Source organism: Heterocephalus glaber, unplaced genomic scaffold, assembly GCF_053883595.1.
Source record: "Heterocephalus glaber isolate CG9 unplaced genomic scaffold, H.glaber_assembly_v1.0 deba00000546, whole genome shotgun sequence".
NCBI classification, from domain to species: Eukaryota; Metazoa; Chordata; class Mammalia; order Rodentia; family Bathyergidae; genus Heterocephalus; species Heterocephalus glaber.
In genome coordinates this window covers 12,099,996-12,120,022 of record NW_028258147.1, presented here as the reverse complement: position 1 = coordinate 12,120,022, position 20,027 = coordinate 12,099,996, and the positions used below count along the sequence as shown (strand labels likewise).

The following is a 20,027-nucleotide window of genomic DNA, read 5'->3' as shown; positions in this document are numbered from 1 at the left end:
GAGGATGTAGAAAAATCAGAAAGTTTATCTATTGCTGGTGAAAGTGTAAATGGTCCAGCCGTTTTGGAAAAATATTTGTAGTTTCTTTAAAAGTGACTTTGTTGTATAAACCAGTAATTCCATTCCTGAATGTCTACCCAAGACATGTGAAAGTATATGGTGAAAGACTTGCATGTAAATGTTCTTAGCAGAATTATTTATAATGAAATTTTGGAAATAACACAAATATTCACCAGTTGCTGAGTATATGAATTAAATGTCATGTATTATAAATTAATTGATACATTTATATTTATAGGCATATACATTGTAATAGATGTTTATATATCTAAATGCTAAAATTTCTTTATTATTATGAAGTCCTATAAAGTATGTATATATTTTAACATATTCACAGGAATATATGCATAATTAAAAATTAGCATCTCTTTAATTTTCAGCTTAGATACAAATCTGAGTTTCAATTCCAACATTACCACTTCTTAGCTCTGTGTTCCTGAGCAAGTTACTTAACGTCCCTAGGCCTATATTAGTAAAATACAGGCAGCAGTATACACTTTAAAGGACTGTGGGATTAAGAGAGGTAAAACATGTAACATTCTTAGCACCAGGACAGCATAATATCACTTTTTAATAAATCTTACCCAGTACTATTATTAATGTTTTAGTTGAGAATTTAGTGTTTTACTAGTGAGCAAAAGGAGAAAAGGAAAGCCATTTAATGCAGAGTATCTTTGGATACTTCTGCCCTTCCCACTGTCTGGTATGGCATATTTCACTTAATCTCTTGTATCAATTGCCAAAATCTGTAGTAAGGATCATGTTATTCCTATCACAAGATTATGGCTGGGAAAAATGATATGAAAATGATTTGTAAGCTGCAAAATACAATAAAATTATAAAGTACTGTATTATTGCAGCCTCTATTTCTATCCACATCACCCATGGTATATTTATAGGAGAACCAAAATAAACATCCATAGGGCATTGTGGAGTCATTTCTCAAACTCTAAGGTTATAATGAAAGAATCTTTTCATGGCCATGGGGTAGTGGCAAGTCATTTTCAAAATAAGTTCTATTCCCTTGTAGTTTGAACACAGAATGGGAAGAACTATGTCACTCTCTATCTGAAACACTCTCTGCCTGTCCTCATGAGCTATCAGGCTCAGCTAAATATGGCCCTGGCCACTATGTTAATAATCCCCGCTGCTTCTGAGACCTCCATCCACCACCGATGTGACATTCTTTGTGTTCAAATGTCTAGCTGACGTTTGATGCTTAAAACAGCCCATGTTTTCACCCTCCCTGCATTGTCACAGCCCTACATCACCACACTTAAAAGGCTACTGCAGCCACTCCTAGTACCAGTTGCTGCCCAGCCTTCCCACTTGCTTTCTGGCCTGCCTCTGGCTGCCTTGAATGCCTGCTTCTTCTAGCAACCTGTGGGTCTGACGAAGCAGGGACCATGTCTACCTTTGGCTACCGAAGAGGACTTAGTAAATATGAATCCATTGATGAGGATGAACTCCTGGCCTCCCTGTCAGCTGAGGAGCTGAAGGAGCTGGAGAGGGAGCTGGAAGACATTGAACCTGATCGTAACCTTCCTGTGGGTCTAAGGCAAAAGAGTCTGACTGAGAAAACGCCCACAGGGACATTCAGCAGAGAGGCACTGATGGCCTATTGGGAAAAGGAGTCCCAAAAACTCTTGGAGAAGGAGAGGCTGGGGGAGTGTGGAAAGGTAGGCTCTTGGGACATTTCTTTGGCTAATCCCACCACCCATCCCCTCACCCTAAACCCAGGCCCCTCTGTTTTCTCTAACTCTCGTTCCCCATCACTTTAATTCCCTTGTGACTTATTTGTACCCATTATTGAAACATTTCTTACCCTGAGACAGATGTGTAACTCTTGTGATCACCCAATGAATCATAAGTAAAAATTCTTAGCTGGGCCTTTATGGTTGACTAAAAATGGGAACCTCAAGAAGGCAATAATTCACAACCAGTACATATGAGTTTAAATATTTTGCCAAAAAATAAGTCTTATTTGAGCTATAAGTTGGTGATGTGGTACAGTATCTGTTTCTGATACAATTTTTTTTTCAGCTAAGTACATTTATTTACTGCTGCTTTCATTACAATAGTGGCTACAATAAAAATAGTTCTGCTTCCAGAATCAAGAAGTGTGGGGTAGTAGGAAGTATACGGAGCTGAGAGTCAAAGGGCCTTATTTTTAGTCTTGGTCTGTCCCCAAGTTGTTAAACTTTGAACAGCTTTTCAATTCTTCAGGATTAGTTTTTCATTTGTTTTTTAAGGAAGTTCAAAGGGCACTTTGCGTGTGTGTGTGTGTGTGTGTGTGTGTGTGTATCAAGAAAAAATCTGGACTTTCTCAAGAAAATTGCACATGCGCAAATATACCCATACTTTTGCACAGAATTTCAAAATGATGAAAGCTATCTGAGGACCCAGGTTAAGTATGCCTATGCAGATGGTCTCTAGGGACCCATCTGTCTATATGATGGTGATTCTGAGGCCAGAAAATGTGTTCATATTACAGCTCAGGTCTACCAAACTCTTATGTACTTCCCAATAAACAGTTATTTTGAATTTTCCACATGAGTCACTACTGGAAGGAAATTCAAAGAATATCCTCTGGGAAAGTCATTAAGACAGTAAGATGTTAATATATAAAAAAAAGTTCTGATTTTGTGGAAGAACACAGTTCAAGAGCAATAATTTAAAACCCTGCATTCTACTGAAATCACCTAAAATCAAAATGGCTTCAGGCCAGTGGGAAGACTTCTACCACCCTAATCTAGATGCCGTTAGATGATCTTCATGATAGGTGTGTGGGGCACATTTGCAGAAAGATATGCATGAACTTTGTCCATGTCAATCATTGCAGGAAGGGCCCACTGGAACCAGGCCAGTATGTGCCCAGACCACAGTCACTGCCTGTGCTGAAGAGCTAGAAGGGAAGTGAGAAGGGACACACATGACCAGCCAGTAGTTAAGCTAATCAATCCCTCCATGGCCATAATTTTAAGAGATTTTTTTCTTTAATGTGGGAGTGAATGTCAAACATTTGATAAAATAGAATGATATTTTCATTAGGGTTATTAAAATTTTCCTTCATAAAGAGAATAAAATTGTTTCTGCCTATCCAAGACATGCAGCCAGTAAAGCAATAACCCCACAAAGGCATTTTAATGTCATACTGTCAGGACGATGGCAGGGACTGAAGGACAAAGCCTGTTGTCAGCTGTTGATGAGACCCAACTGATCCTGCCAAAGGTTTTGCTGATCCCTGCCAGTGGCTTATCGGCCCAATTAGAGAGGCTGTCTTGTTGGTGAACTTTGATTCCTTTCTCGAGCAGTTAGCTTTTCTCCCACTCCACTTTCTCTGCTGCCCAGCTGTCTCTGTAGTCACAAGGAGTGCTGGGCAGAAGACTGCTGATGGAGAGTGTAAATCCACTTCCACCACAAGAGAAAAAACTCAAAGCAGCTGAAAGGGGAGGGAGCTTGGCAGCCACACAAGTGAAAAGCAGCGCAGTAGAAACTGTGGAGGAGCTGGGGGTCTTGGTGGTCAGACATCTGGCTCTGTAAAGGTTTATCAAAATCCTGTCAAACACCTATTTGATTGACAGCCTTCTGCCCATCTGGGTTCACACAAATATGTGATGCCTTTGAGCTCCAGGGTCCCTGGATCTGCAATGATCACAGGCACAGGTGCCAATAAGTTTCCTCTCATTATCTCATTTCCCTTTTACCTTTCTGCACATGAGAACTGAGACTAGGAGATGTTAAGAAATGTATTCAAAGTTTACAGCTGATAGGTGAACTGAAATTCAAACTAGGCTCTGTTGGCACCAAGACTGTCCTTCTCAAAGTTGTGGGTGCCCAACCAGCAGCTCCAGCAGCACCTGGGGACCTCTGAGAACTTGAATTCTAGGGCTCCCAATATCTGCTGAATGAGAACTCTGGGGATGGGGCCCACCAGTCTGTGGTCTAGGGAGCTCTCCAGTGAATTACAGCACATGGAAAAATTATGGCATTAAAAATGACTCTACTCTTGTAGTTTCTCTGAAACCCAGTGACTTCTCTAAAGCCAACCAGTTCTTTATGGGTAGAAACAGGGAAGAACTGAGAACCAAGCCTCTCACCTCCTAATTCATGTGATGTTTCTGGGGAGGTGATCAGAAGAAATGGCTGCCACCTCCTTCCCACTGCCTTATTTATTCTTCAAATGCACCGCTGGTCACCTTCTCCAAGTTACTTCCCTCACCACCTCACTCCCACCTCGTCATAGAATCTATGCCCACCCACCTTCCGACCTCTGTTTCCCAAAGCACCAGGATTAACTCCAAAGAGCAAATATAGGAGATCTATTCCCACCCTCTTCCCCTAAATAATTTCTAAAGGAGACAAAGTTTGTATTTTGCAACCTCCTGCCTCCTCTCTCTAGAACCCCTTCATCCTTCAGATATTCTTCTAGATGCTCCACACCTAGAGGTGACTAACCATCTTACATTACCTTGGACTATCTAGATTTTACAACTAAAATTACTGCATTCTGGCAAACCCTCAGGCTCAGACAAACAAACCAGAAAAGTTGTCACCTTACCCCCACCTGACCTTATCAGAACTTTGTCCTGGGGCTAGTCCACAATGTGAGCACCTGTTAACCCATGTCAACTTAGATCCATTCAGTAAAAAAATATTTGTTGAGTCTCTCCTACATGCTAACCCTGGGTGAGGTGAGCAAAACAGACAAGGGTCCTGCTCTCTCCCAATTAATCATCTATTTGGGAAAATAACAAGTAATTAAAATAAGTGTGACAGGCAGTTTATTGGGGAGGTGCAATGTTTGGAAATGTATAGCAGGGACAATTTGAGGGAGTGTCAAAGAAGGCTTTCTGGAAGAGATACATGTTCCATGGTGATCCATTTTGCTAAATGCCAGGTTTAGATATTTTATTTCCAGTACATTTAGAGGGAGATACAGCTCTTGTAGATAGAGCCCAAAGGTTTACAAAATACCAAAGGGGATAATATTCAAATGTAGCATAAAGAGCAATAGACCTTGGATTTTGAGACAGCCCCCTTTCCTCACGAAAACACACACTTATTATGTGCATATACATAGCCTAGATGGACTGGAGCTATAAGAACACACACAAAGGAATTTAGGATGGGAGTGAGAACTTTGTCTCCAATTCTCCCTCCAGCTAATACATTTCCTCCACTGCTGGACTCCCTCTTTCTCCTCATATATGCCAAGAGCGCTCTCTCTCTCTCTCTCTCTCTCTCTCTCTCACACACACACACACACACACACACACACACACACACACACACACACAGAGTCCTCTCCCTCCAGGCTCATGAAGAAGTGAGTAAATTAAGACCACACGTCATCACATCACAGGAGTGGCTGACCCCTTCCCCAGGCCATCACTTGGTGCCTGCCACTCCAAACAAGTGGATAACTGAAGGCTATTTTGTGATAGCAACTGGACAAACAAACCTGGAAACAAGTGCAGAGTTTTCCAAAGCCTGATCCACATGCCTCAGGCAGCAGCACCCCTTGGATGAAAAAAACCCCAGAAGAACCCCTTTCCAATGTAGAATACAATCAAGGCTTTGGGGAAGAGGGAAGGCCCTAGACTTCAGAGAATGTAAAGAGAAAGGACTAAAAATATAGCAGGAGGGGAAATTGGACTCTATCTACACCTTCCAGACTTTTAAAAAAATTATTTCTAAAAGAGAAATAAGCGGTCATTAAGACTTCTCTGTACAGCAAGTAAAGATGAAGGTAGAACAAAGTTGTATTTACCTGAAAGGCTCTCTTAACTGATACATGCTAAATAAATTTAAAACCACCAGACTGGGCAATAACTTGCTTCAAGATTTTCTACCATTCTATGTTGGACAATGTTGATGGTCTGAATATAGCTAGTGTCAAGAGTGACCATTTCTCCTACCCGGTGATCCGCAGTCCGTCTCATTTAATTCTGAGCTTATTAGGGTTTCAAGCTGATTACTGAGAAGGGCAACTTGAATGTTTTTCAGCATAGATTCGGGTTTGACTTCCTGCTGGCCTGAGCAGCACCTCATGGGTGATGGGAGTTGTTAAGTCCCTGCATCAGGCCCTACCACAGAAATCAATAAATGTGGAGGCTCAAATGATATCCTGTGTTCTGTCTACACTTGGACAAATGGGGCAGAGAGCACTTGGCTCCCATCACATCTGCTTTTCACAGAAAGTCCGGGAAAGAATTTTGAACATTAAATAAAGGGAACTAATTCCCGTGTCATATATTTTTGTTGTCATTTGTTTAGGACAGAATAATAAGAAAGGACAGAGGGCTGATTTCAGAAGAAAAGTTTGGATTGGCTAAAATGCAAGCAAACGAAGGAGTTAAGCCATATAGAGTCTGTGGTCAAGAAAAAATATACAGTATTTATTTATTTAGGTTGTTTTCAGTATTTATTAAGAATTTTTTAAACCCTTACTAAACTGACTTACTTATTTAAAATGATAATATATTTTTATTCCATAGCTTGGATTTTGGATACTCTATACCAAACCAATGTTTGTAGAAAAAGCCATTGATTGTTATGCAGCAAAATGTTAGCCTTGGTCACCTGAATTATAACAGAAGCACGGAATTGTTAATTTTGTCATTATAGGTTTCTACGGCACTTGCTATGTGTTAGTTCTGTAAATAAATAAAACGTGCTTAAAAATAAAAAATTTAATGATGACCCTAAACTCCTCAGGTTTCAGAAGAAGACAAAGAAGAGAGTGAGGAAGAATTGATCTTCACTGAAAGTAACAGTGAGGTATCTGAGGATGTGTACACAGAGGAAGAGGAGCAGGAGGAATCCCAGGAGGAAGACGAGGACGAAGAGGAAGAAGACAGTGAAGAAGAGGAAAGTATTGAAACACCAAAAGGTATGAATGGAACTGTAAATTATGATACTGTCAATTCTGAAGACTCTAAGCCAAAGATATTTAGGAGTCAAGTAGAAAATATAAATTTGACTAATGGCAACAGTAGCAGGAACACAGAGTCCCCAGCTCCCATTCACCCTTGTGGAAATCCTACTGTGATTGAGGATGCTTTGGAAAAAATTAAAAACAATGACCCTGACACCACAGAAGTCAATTTGAACAATATAGAGAACATCACAACACAAACTCTCACCCGCTTTGCAGAAGCTCTCAAGGACAACACGGTAGTGAAGACGTTCAGCCTGGCCAACACACATGCTGATGACAGTGTGGCCAAAGTCATTGCGGAAATGCTCAAGGTCAATGAGCACATCACCAATGTGAATGTGGAATCCAACTTTATCACCGGCAAGGGGATCCTGGCCATCATGAGAGCTCTGCAGCACAACACAGTGCTCACAGAGCTGCGCTTCCACAACCAGAGGCACATCATGGGCAGCCAGGTTGAGATGGAGATCGTCAAGCTGCTGAAGGAGAACACAACATTATTGAGGCTGGGGTACCATTTTGAGCTCCCAGGACCAAGAATGAGCATGACGAGCATCTTAACAAGAAATATGGATAAGCAGAGGCAAAAGCGGATGCAGGAGCAAAAACAGCAAGAGGGATATGATGGAGGATCCAGTCTTAGGACCAAAGTCTGGCAAAGAGGAACACCTGGCTCTTCACCTTATGCATCTCCCAGGCACTCTCCCTGGTCATCCCCCAAAGTCCCCAAGAAAGTCCAGACTGTGGTCCCACCCCCCCCTCCTCCTCCTCCCCCTCCCCCTCTTCCTCCCCAAATGGTGCCTCCTCCTCCACCACCTCCTCCTCCTCCACTGCCAGAGAAAAAGCTCATCACCCGAAATATTGCAGAAGTTATCAAACAACAGGAGAGTGCCCAGCGGGCTCTACAAAATGGACAGAAAAAGAAAAAAGGCAAAAAGGCTAAGAAACAGCCAAACAATATCTTAAAGGAAATAAAAAATTCTCTGAGGTCAGTGCAAGAGAAGAAAATGGAAGACAATTCCCGACCTTCTACTCCACAGAGGTCAGCTCATGACAACCTCATGGAAGCGATTCGGGGAAGCAGCATAAGACAGCTAAGGAGGGTAAGTAACCCCAGAACAGACATTCAGGAGCAGGTTTAAAGGATGAGTCCAGCCTTCATTGCATGATGGTACCAAAGTCTCCTGATTCTCCAAATACTCATTAATATTCCAGATGCTTTAATATGTGAGAGCAAGTGTGAAACATTAGGAGCAGGTACATGAATGAGCACATTTCCATATGAGAGGTATATGCTCAGGCCATGTCTTTGCATCTCAGTTCTGTAAGGGTCAGGACCCTTTAGGACATTTCAAATATTAAAAAACAACAACAACAACAACAAACAGTTTTTTAAATGAGAAAATCAGGGAGTATAATCTACACTTAACAATTTGTTGAAAATTTCACAAGTAGTTTACAACCCAATTTATAATATAAAATGGGAATGCCATGCAGTAATAATCTATCTTTATTTGAGGTTTTTCTCAGAAAATCCTAGAGACAGACTCTATAGATTTTTTTTTTTTTTATTTCACTGTTTGCGTTGCCTCATTGAAAGAAAATCCCCTATTTTTGTAGGTGGAGGTTCCGGAAGCTCTGCGATAAAAAAACAGACTCTAGAAGAGGACGGAACTGTCAAGTGGTGTTAAAATGACATGCATTGTGAGATGTTTCTAAAATACCTTCTTCAAATGAAATGTTCCCTGCCTTTAAAGCTAGCCTCACCTAAGAATTCTAAAGAGAATTTTAAGAAACAATCAGCATGTTTCTTCTGTAAATATGACAATAAACTTCTTTTTTATAACATGAGATTTATATGGGCAGGAAGTGGTTAAAGATCCTTATATCTGGATGTGTTGGCGGCTCTGACTTGTAATGACTTATAGAAATGTGCTGTTATTTTTGTAATCCAAATAAATTTGGATTGAAGGCTTATTTTCCTTTTTTAAACGCCAAACTAATGTTTTTCTGAGTTGATACATCTGTCAAGTATGTATGTAACATTTCTGAATATTAAAAATATTATGTTTTCACCCAAAAGTGGTTTAAATTGTTAGCACTTGCCTTTTCCTTGTTTTCTCATGGCCATGAAAATCTGACTAGATCTCTTTCTTAAGACCTGGAATCAATAATTTCCTCAAAAGTCTCTATTAGGCCGGGGATTTAGCTCAGTGGTTCCACCACCTGCCTTGCAAGCTCAAGGTCCTGAGTTTGATCTCTGGTACCAAAACAAACAAACAAACAAACAAACAAAATAAAAGTCTCTTTTAGTAGTAAAAAAAAAAAAAAAAGGGAAAAACTCCAACGTGGTGCTCATGATCCTGAATTTATTGATGTTAGAGGGAGATAGCTTCAGATACTCCTGTATTTCCACAAGTCTGATAGGTAGCCAGAAATTAGTTCATTTATTTATTACTAAAGTAAACTATTTCTGGGAGGGAAAAAGTGGAAAGTTAGGAAGTTTCTTAGCAGGGAAGAAATAAGCCTATGGGAGTGCCTGAAAAGGAAGCCCTCCAAATTCAGAGCAACCTTGGGGTTGATTTTAAAGATGCACCACTCCATCTCCTTCAGAACGCTCCCTGAACAAACCTTAGTCCAGTGGTTTTGTCTTTTTAAAAATTAATTAATTTTTGCCGTATGCAAATTGTGCTCATGCCAATAGAAATACACCTGAGGGCACAGGCTCATGAATTTGCAATCCCAACTATTATTTTGCTCCACCATTTGTCACTGAAGGAATGTCTGAATTCAAATAAGAGAAAGAAGTAACAGAGATTGCCTTTATTCCATTCTGGGGCTCCTTGCTAATTTATGAAAGTTATAAATCCTTTCTAAAATCCTTTGTATTAACTGTGATTAGCAATTTATCCTTTGTATCCTACAGTTTAGAACACTAGCCTTGGTAAGTTTTATGGGCCACTCATTCAAGAATTATTTGCTTCATAGATAGAGTTTTGGATTATCTCCAATCAAGAGGATTGTATTTCACTAGGAAATTTCGTCAGTGGTTCTTGAGTCTGTTTCTTCTGGTCTGCCTCTATTGTTTACCCATCCTCTTACTGAATAAGAAGAAATGATGTAATCACTTAAATCATTAAAGAGGATTTCAACAGCCTGTGAGCTAAGTCAGTGCCCTAGCTCTGTGTGAAGGGAAAATTGGGTGAGTGACATTTTCTGTACTGAGTTTCCTCATGTATGTTTCATAAACTCGAAAGATGAAACCCCTATACAATAGACAAAGAAACTAAGGAACAGAAAGGTTAGAGTTATATGTGAGATTGGCAATTTCTGATGGCAAAGCCCAGGCTCTTCTGTTTCATTGCCCTTCACACCTTCCACTCAAACTTAATTAAATGTCCCCAAGGCCACCCATTCTTAGAACCACTGTAGAGGTTGCTATTTCCCTTGAATGTGACTTTACTTGTTTTACCTTTGTCCATTAGTGTTCACAACCATGTTCATTCTTATTCAGAGAAAAAAAAAGTGAAAGTTTAGATTTTTAAAGCATATGGAGTGTGTGTGTGTGTGTGTGTGTGTGTGTGTGTGTGTGTTTAGAACAGAAAGGCAAGGCTTTCCTTCCTCCTGACCCTTGTGTGTATGAGGACAGGGCTCTTCTACACAGAAGGGAAGGAATGAGAGGCAAATGGCTTCCAACTCCACCCTGTTGAGGCTGAGGAGCAAATGTTTGCTGACACTGGTCACTGGTAAGACCTCCTGAGTAAAGAAGAAATGGCCAGCCCTGGTGTTCTAGGAGCTAGCTGGGCTGGAGAGATGAGCCAGGCTTTTTCCTTGGAAGTGAGCAGCAAGAGATCTATTTTCTCCTTTGCTTTATAAAAGGCTGCCTTTATACTTTAGGAGAGTGCAGATTGCGCTTACCAGGCACTCATAAAATTTAAAGAAAGATACAGACCCTCATATTCAATCCACAAAGCAAAATATTATAATATCCATAATAAGACATGTATAATATGCTCAGACACTGAGTACATTAACCATTAAGTAAAAAGATTTCTAGAATATATTAAGCAGAATTCAGTACTGTGAATGCACAAGGTCAAAAGGTATTGGAACAACCAGTAGTCAACAGGACAGGGATCCCAGTTCATCCCTCCTGTAAACTCAGAGAATTGGCAGGAAAACTAACTAGTTCATCTTCTATAAAGAGCTTTCAACTCACTCATGGAAAGCCTGGCCAAGACCAGATGAAGCATTTAGACTGTGATTTATATGTTCATGTTGATCTCTGAAAATACACCTCATCCTGATGTGAAATGGGGCCAGAATGTGGAGTCTCACTGTGCTTCATGGCTCCGGCAGTCACAGGTATTTAATAACTCAGTGTCAGCAGGATCTTGATTTAACACCTGCCCTGAGGTCATCACTACTAGTGAGTGAAAGGAAGAGAATAACAGGCTGCAATGTGTAAAATGAGATGCTCTAAAGACTCAATATGTTCTTGAAAAGATCTCATAATTACTTCCTTCATGACAAAGCTAAAGCCATCTCTTTGTTTTGGTGAAGCTTTTAAAGTGGGCTTTATTTTCATTAATCACCAAATAGCATGATACAAAAAGCGAAGAAATGATCCAACTTACAAAATTCAGAAATAACCTATTGCCAATGATGTGCTGAACTTCCACAGATGTTTTCTGTGGAAAATATCTACCATGTTCCAGGTACTCTTCTGGACACAGGAGATAAACAGTGAACTGAGGAGATAAAACACCATCCTCATGCAGCTCTAGGGCAAGAAGGGAGCTTGCACGCTCCTTCACACACTTGGGGGTTTATTTCTCCAGTGGCTCTTAATATATGAGGCACTCTGCTCCATGCTGGTGAGACCAAATTGAATTAGAAAGTGTTCTTTACCTCAAAGCATTGGGAATCCTAAAGAAACCAACCCTTCCAAAGGAGTAAAAACTCTTCTCAGTTGATGAGCTATAGAAAAATATGTGTTGAATGCATTTTGCCTGTGAACCAGTCTTTATCATAGACCCTTGACCTAGAGCAGATATGGAGTACAAGGCAACTTATCACAGAAGGTGACATTTAATGTGGACTTTTAAGTCATAAGAATAATAAAAAAGGTCTAATGACAGGGAAGGACATTTAAGATTGAGAAAATGGAGCATTATATAAAATGACTAGAAAAATAGGATTTAATATATAGTAATTCTGTAAAAATAACAATTAATTTAAGTTAGTATTTTAGTGGGGGTTTTTTCCCAGTATTAATAACTTTAGTGGGTTAAGAATAGGACTTCTATAATTTCTATATGAGTTTTTCTTTCTACAAAAATAGAACATAATTATTAAAAAGATCAGAACATACATATAAGTAAAAGAATATAAAAGTACTGTATTTCCATCCACGTGGAAGAACTACTGATAACCTTATAGTACGTATCTTTTAAAATCCTTATTAATGCATATCTGAACATACATAACTATCTTTTCTATAAAAGGGGATGATAGCCTACAATCATCATTAACCCATATTTTATTTAAGCAATTTCAACAATTGTTGAATATTTAGATTACTATGATTAGTCCTATAGTGTTGGGTATTTTGGATGTTCCAGCTCAACCAAATAATAAGGTTCCTTTGAACTTTAACTTTTCCAAAAGCCCTTAGAAATGACTGGATGAAAAAAATCACAGCCAAAAATCTGTCTCCCTGATAGAGTTGTGAGACATCATCGTGGTAAACTAAAACTGGAAATTAAGTTTCAACCAAATTGCCACGTTTACCAAGTTTCTCTCAGCCAATTATATACCTATCTGAACAAGAATCAGTAAGTGCATTTCAAAAAGTGGTTAAACTTTTCTATAGCTGGAAAAAAAAAGGCTGATGGGCTTAAAATCAGGGAACCTGTCCTGAACAAGTTGGTGTAAGCTAAGGAATGTGTACTCAACTATGAATGCCATGAGAAGCATCAATGGATTGTAACGGGGAACAGCTTGGTGTTTAAATAGGTTTTAAAAATATGCCTTGTGTAATCCAGAAAAGGATGGAGGTGGTGAGGCCCTGGCTTTGGCACAAAGACCAGCTAGGCCACCCTTGTAGATCTAAGAATGAAGCGATGTAGAGTTTAACTGAGATGCTGTGCAGGTGGGCACAGGTTGGAACCAATAGAACGAGACCAAAAAAAAATGGACGCTACAGAGTTTAGTCACTGGTTAGATGGAAGTCGCGGGGGACAACAAAAGAGGGGACTCTATATCGACATCCACATTTATGGTTGTGCCATTTAAGTACCTCAAAAATGCCACAAAATGAAATAGGCAATGCATGAGGGGCCAGTAGTGGGTGAGGAAGATGGGCTTGCTTAAAAGTACCTTGTGTCTGAGATGCGTGTCTGCTAGAATGTGTAGGTCTAGAGTCACGAAGGTGGGATTGTCCTGAAAGTAAGAATTTGAAGCTCATAGTGAGTGGCATTTAGAGACAAGGGTTTGGATGATAGAGTCACCCAGGAAGAAGGTGAAGAGCAGAGACTGAATGTGAGTAGAGAGGGTGGGAAGAATCAGAGGAAAGAAACTGATCTAAGGAAGGAATAGTCAATAGCATAGAATGACTTAGCAAGTCCTAGAGCTTGTAAATGTTCTCTGAACTGTTGACCTTAGTGAGAGTAAGGTCATAGGAGAGTGGAGATGGAAGTGAAATTGTAGGTATAAAGTGTCATGACTCACCATAATGAAGACTGTAGTGTAATCCATTAGAAAATGAGTATGTTGCTCCAGTGAAGAGACACTGGTTCACAATGTCTCAATGAAAAAGGCCATCTTTCAGGTGTGTCCTTTTTTGTTTTTGGTACCGGGGATTGAACTCTGGACCTTGCACTTGCAAGGCAAGTGGCAGAACCACTAAGCTAAATCTCCAGCCCTGGTGTGTCCTTTTTATTTGATAGGAGAAAAATAATTTCACACAAACACACAGAGTCATGAACAATTGACTGATGTTTTGGATAATGACAGGCTACACATGACTGATCCTATAAGATTGTATCTCCTATGATGTCATAGCTACCTTCATTTTTGTAAGTACACTCTGATGTTCATACAAGAACAAAATTTCCTAGTTACTAATTTCTTAGAATGTGTCCTTGCCATGAGCTTTGCATGACTGTCTTCTTTCTTCTTCCTCCTTTTCCTCCTCCCTCCTTCCCTTCATTTTTTTCATCCATTTATCCAGTTCTCTATGGATAGATAGAATCCTGTATCCAAGATCCAGATAAAGTCATTTGGAAACCTCACTTCACCTGTGAAAGCCCATAGTCTTCTGCTAGGACACTGAAAATTCCTGGGTGGAGGGGTAGGGAATGGAGGTTTAGCAGTTTATGGTTGTGTTTGGCTCCATACTGTAAGCATGCATATTGTAAGCCTATGATTAAGGTCCCTATTTCAAACCCCACTGACCGTACTGACCACAGTGACCACACTAGCCCTTTTTCTTCATTTCTACAGATTCAACATTGCATGAAAATTTGGGAAATGAAAGTGGTGTTGAAATTACAGCAACATAAATAATATGAAATTGACATGAACTGTCTGTAACTGAAAATCCTCTGAGGACACTCCCTCAGATCCCCCTGGGGGTTATTTTATCCCATATTATAGCCTGTATTTTTTGGCTGCTTCTTCTCTTCTCATGATTCTTCCTCATTACCACCTTCCTAGATTACCATTGGGAATTCCATCTGCTGTTGTTGTTGCTGTTGTTGTTTTTACCCTGCTATGCACAGCAAATTCGGCTCTCTCTACCTTCTTCCCAAAAGCAACCCAAGCTCTACTTTTTCATCTCCAAATTAGTCAATATGGTCAAAAAAGCAAAGGGACCTTTGTAAGAGGAGCCACTCTAAAGTCTTGGTTGTGAAAAGGTTTTGCTCTCCTCTGCAAAATGGTGCTCCCTTAACTACCAGAAAAGCCTGGTGAGTCATTCACAGTTCATTACCTGGACCTTTGTATTGCTACTTCCAAGCTGGTTTCTCTGACTTCATTCTATTCAACTCTATAATTTGTCTTCAAAATTACAGAGTAATATTTTTCCAAAATGCAATTCTGATCACACCAATTCACTTGCTTAAAATTCATCAGTGGTCTGAATTCTACAGAAAAAACTCCTAATGCCTTTGCACAGCAAAAAGAAACATGCTTGTTTTTCTGCCTTATTTTCCATTACTTGTCTCCATCTCCCTGTTGCATAAACCATACCAAGAAACTTTCAGTTCACAGAACAACTGATGCATCCATCTTTTTTTTTCACACCAAGAAATAACTTTATCCAAGGGAATTCACATGGAAGATATATATAACATCAATTCATATATGAGTAAGTTTTACATGTACTATCATTGTGACATACATAAAAACACAATATAATCTCTCACAATTTCCACCAAACTTCTGGCTTACCTTATGTATGTCACTTCCATAAAAAACAAAGATACTAGAAGCAACTAAATGAAGATGGCTTTCTAGAAAATACAAAATGAAAAAGGTAAAGGGTGTCAAAATGTAGCATAAGCAGCAAGGGGGCCCTGAATTTACTACGGAAAGACTGCTAAGGAACTACCCAAAGTGAACAGTTGTAAATCCCTGATCAGACTCTAAATTTCTAATGGTTTTACAATTTCAACTCTAACCACAAGGTGAAGTAACAAGGCTAGTGGGTATACTAATTTTCTCAGTATGTATATGTGTGAGAAACCCAGGGCACCATCACCGTAATATACATTTGTAATATATCTGATTATATGACGTGTGAAAATCAATTTGGTTATTTGTTCTTTAAATGCATTTCAAGATTGAAGGGCACTGAAATGAATGGTGGCACAATAGGAAAGTGGATGACTTTAGTAAAGCAGTATTAAAGCAGCATGTGATGAGGGCAAATGTTAAAACTAAGAGTTTCATCAAATGGTAATTTTGAAATTATAAATGTTTTTCTTTCAAACTGCAGGAAGGCACCAATACCTTAATTTGCTGGATTCATAGTATTTAGCAATAACACATGTACTGGTGAACCTGATCAAGAATGAATAAAGAAGAAACATTTTTCAAAGGGAACAATTCTGGTGAAATCAAAATATAAAATTACGAAGATCAAATCAAATTGACCATGGTGACTTGTATTTGTCCAAAGATCACAATGGACACTTATGACCAGCAGCTCCCAGGTGACTCCAGTGTTGCTGAGGAGGTGGTGCGACAGTATGAGGAGCCCCACTGTGACCTGCCTCCTCCGCTTCCACCTGTTTTACCACACAGAGAACAAGCAAAAGTCATTTTTCAGGCATTCTGTGTTTAAAGGAGAAAATTCTGAAAACCACCACAACATAGCTTTGCTGCTTCTAGGCATGTACAGGGAACTGGAATTACGCCCTCTGAGTCAATGATGCATCCATTTTGACACCTTCTAACATACCTTCCTACCTGTTTGAGGTTCCCTTCCACCCTTTATATGTGCTTAGTGCTGACTCATTTTTCAAAAAAGACTTTGAATAGATGATAACTTACTGATCCAAGGAGAAGGAGTAAAGACATCTTTGGAAATATGTTCTTTTCTATACCCTTCCTACGTAGCCCATTCAAATCCCACATGACTCACCAGTCTTAACTCGAATATAAATCCCATCTCTGCAATTCCAGCCTGCTCCTTCAAACCAACAAGCACCTCAGGCACAATATATTCAAAGCAGGACTCATCTCCTCTTCTGAAAGTTGCTCCTGTTGCACTCTAGAGTCTTGACTTACTGCACAATCTTCCCTACCTGCACCCTCCTTCTTTCCCTCTGGACAGATTAGGTGTCTTTGATTTCCGTAGATTTAACATTAATGCATTAATGACAGGTTCTAACATAACACTTGCCACATGAGCTTATTAAGAACTTCAGCCATATCTGATCTTACCCCAGGGTTACATACATTCAATAAATATTTGCTGAATAAATAGTTCCTATAAAACCCCACATTATAGCCCATCTGCTGAAAAGAGAGTGTCAGCAGATGCCACTCTGAAAGCCAGAGAGCAGTCTACACTGAAAGTGAAAATCAAGTGGGTTCTTTAGAAAACTACTTTCATGGACTTGTAAACATATCGTTCCTACAAAGCAGGACCGATATCTGAAGGTGTTTTTGTTATTACTTACCAGAAGTGCATGGAATTCCTACTGTGCTCTCCAGCTCCTAAAGCCTGCAAAGGTAAATTTTCTATTTCATACACTCCAGCCCTCTTAATGACCTGAAAATTGTTAATTTCTGTGATGAGGGCAAAGAGTAAGGAGAACAATAAAACATGACAATTGCACTGGATAATTTTCGTGAGTAGTAAGCAGAATAGTCACTGCCACCATTTTGGGAGAAAAATTAAAGGTGGAGGGTGAGTTAAAGATGCAAAGGTTTCAAGAGAAGCAATAACTGAAGGTTGCAATGCACGTCCCATAATTCTCTGAAGCCTGCTGTTTCTTCCAGTTTCCTGTTCAATATTGCTCAGAGGTTTCTATCTCTTGAGAAGCTGATGTGAAAAAAATGCCATTGGGAATTTAGATCTTGAAACCTAACATGGGAAAAATAGTTTTCTACATTTTGACCTTTACATAGCATTTTTTTGTGTTTCTCCAGAAGACAACCAAAACAGTTCTGATAAGTCAATACCACTGTGAATGTGCACATTTATTTAGGCCACTAAATTTGTTCCAGAAGAAATAGTTAACAGTGTAAAATGCAACATGCACCTCTATTTCTCTGAATAGCATGTGGAAAATTAAGATTTGTATTTGTCCAAAATTCCATGCCTCATGATTTTTTTCTCTAAGAGAACAATCAGCCATCAAGAAATGTTAATGTAGCTTTGATGAAACAAATGGATATGGCCTCCCTATCTGCCTCTGCGGACTCAATCAACTGTATTAAAAGTACTTGGAAAAAATTGCTTCTTTACTGAATATGTACAGACTTTTGCCCTGACATTTTCCTTAAACAATAGTTTTTATCAAGTATAAATAATTGTTATGGCTGGTATCTTGATGTACCCCATAGATTCATGTGGTCATAGCTAGGGCTTTTTGGAAGTGGCTGAATCTAGGATGTGTGATGTTGGGATTAAGGATGACATGGTGGGATTGAGACTGCAGTACTGGAATTAAGGATGCCCCACCCTGGGTGAGTGCTACCTGCCCCAAGTGTGGGTAGCCTGGATAGAACGTAAGGGACAGAAAGAAGCTGCTTTGCTACTTCACTGCCTTCTGCCTGCCCTGCTTTGCCATGGACTGTTTCTCCTTTATCATGCTGTCCTGCCTTAGAGCCAGCCAATTATAGAATGAAACGTCTAGAAACTGAGGTGAAATAAGCCTTTCCTCCTTTAACTTTGGGTGTTGGGTATTTTGTCCCAGCAAGGAGAAAAGTAACTAAGACAGCCATCTAGAGATAATGTAAAGTATATGGGAGGATGTGCAAGGGTATATGTAAATATGGCAATGTTTCACGTAAGGGCTTAAACACCCACAGATCTTGATATTCACAAGGGGTTCTGAAACCAATCCCCAAGGGACACAGAGGGACAGCTGTATTTCCTATTACTTCAGTGATTTAAACCTTGCTGTATTTAAAACAGCCTACAGTGCCCAGATCTTCCCATTAGCCTACCTTTTCATCACTGAACCCACTGCCAGTCTTTCAGGTAATGATTATAAATGTAAATCTTTTCCTTATCCTAGTTTTTAAAACAAAGATTTGAGATGCCGAGTGTAGTCGTGTAAACTACCTAAGGAGCGTGACTGCTAAAAAGCTATTTTGCAATCTCAGTGGAGTCAGAACAGAAGGTGTACACTGGTATGTATGCTAGTTCCTCCTCCTTGTACTTGGCAAGTTGTTTAAAATTTAGTTTCCACAGGTTAGGATGGTTCTGTAAGTATTATACACACACACACACACACACACACACACACACACACAAATGTTCTTGCTCAGGTATACTAACACAAAGATCGCTTTTTTTTTGGTACCAGGGATCCAACTTGGGTCCTTGCGCTTGCGCAGCAGGCAGTGAAACCACTGAGCTAAATCCCCGGCCCCAAGATCACTTCTTAAATATCACTGAATAGTTTGATTGGCATTTCTAATAACCTGGTAGAACAGATAATGTGATTTTACATAGGTTTGAAAGTGGCCTGAACCACTTCATATACCAAAGACTGGATGTCAAATGTTCCCCAAAAGCCCATGTATTAAAGGATTGGTCCCCAGCATGGCACTATTGGGAGATGCAGTGGACCTTTAGAAGGGCTTTGTAAGGGGTGCTTAGGATGTTCAGGATGAGTCCTGAAGGGGATCGTGACACCCTAGATTCTTCCTCATCCTCTCTGCTTCCTAGCCATGTGAGCAATTTGCTTTGCCACACATCTCCCATCAGTGCTATCCAGCACCCACCAGAGGCCCAAAGCAACATGTCCATGTAATCATGGACTACAACCTCCAAAACCATGAGCCAAAGTAAATTTTTTCTTTTTATCTTAGGTATTTTGTTATAGCAACAAGAAGCTGACTAGTGTCGCCAACATTTTGTGTCTAAATTTTGTCAGCCATCCTTTACTTCTTCCCCAATGCATGCCTTGTCATTCTTTCACAACTGATTGTGAGTATACCTTTTATTCCAAACCTGAGTGTGTCAGGGTAATTTAATAACTACAACACTAAGATAATATTTGCATCAAATGTATCTACTGGCTTTGAAAATCGGCTATTTGGGAATTTCTGAACTTGGAAGAACATGTCCTTGTTTCATTTCTTTCATTATTCACCAGTTTGCATTAATTTTTTTTTTTTTTGTACTGGGGATTGTACTCAGGACCTTGTGCTTTTGAGGCAGATGGTAGGACCACTGAGCTAAATCCCCGGCCCTAGTTTAATTAATTAATATTTGCCCAACATGTATGTTTGAAAGCTTTCTGGGAAAAATTTAAAAAAATCTTTCAGGTTTTACAAT

At 39.6% G+C, this 20,027-nt stretch overlaps 1 protein-coding gene across 1 annotated transcript; it reads left to right on the top strand.

The window, feature by feature from the left end:
• The first annotated feature begins 1,310 nt into the window (after window positions 1-1,310).
• Window positions 1,311-9,095, top strand: Lmod2 (leiomodin 2). Its single transcript, XM_004856423.3, has 3 exons — window positions 1,311-1,739; window positions 6,781-8,106; window positions 8,624-9,095. The coding sequence occupies exons 1-3, from the start codon at window positions 1,467-1,469 to the stop codon at window positions 8,648-8,650; spliced, it is 1,626 nt and encodes a 541-aa protein (XP_004856480.1). The 5' UTR covers window positions 1,311-1,466; the 3' UTR covers window positions 8,651-9,095.
• Window positions 9,096-20,027: the final 10,932 nt, after the last annotated feature.

Excerpts from the sequence above, each read along its gene's own strand:
- Lmod2 (XM_004856423.3), top strand. The coding sequence starts at position 1,467 with ATGTCTACCTTTGGCTACCGAAGAGGACTTAGTAAATATGAATCCATT. Across the intron at positions 1,740-6,780 it reads GGCTGGGGGAGTGTGGAAAG|GTTTCAGAAGAAGACAAAGA; the intron begins GTAGGCTCTTGG and ends TAAACTCCTCAG. Across the intron at positions 8,107-8,623 it reads GCATAAGACAGCTAAGGAGG|GTGGAGGTTCCGGAAGCTCT; the intron begins GTAAGTAACCCC and ends CTATTTTTGTAG.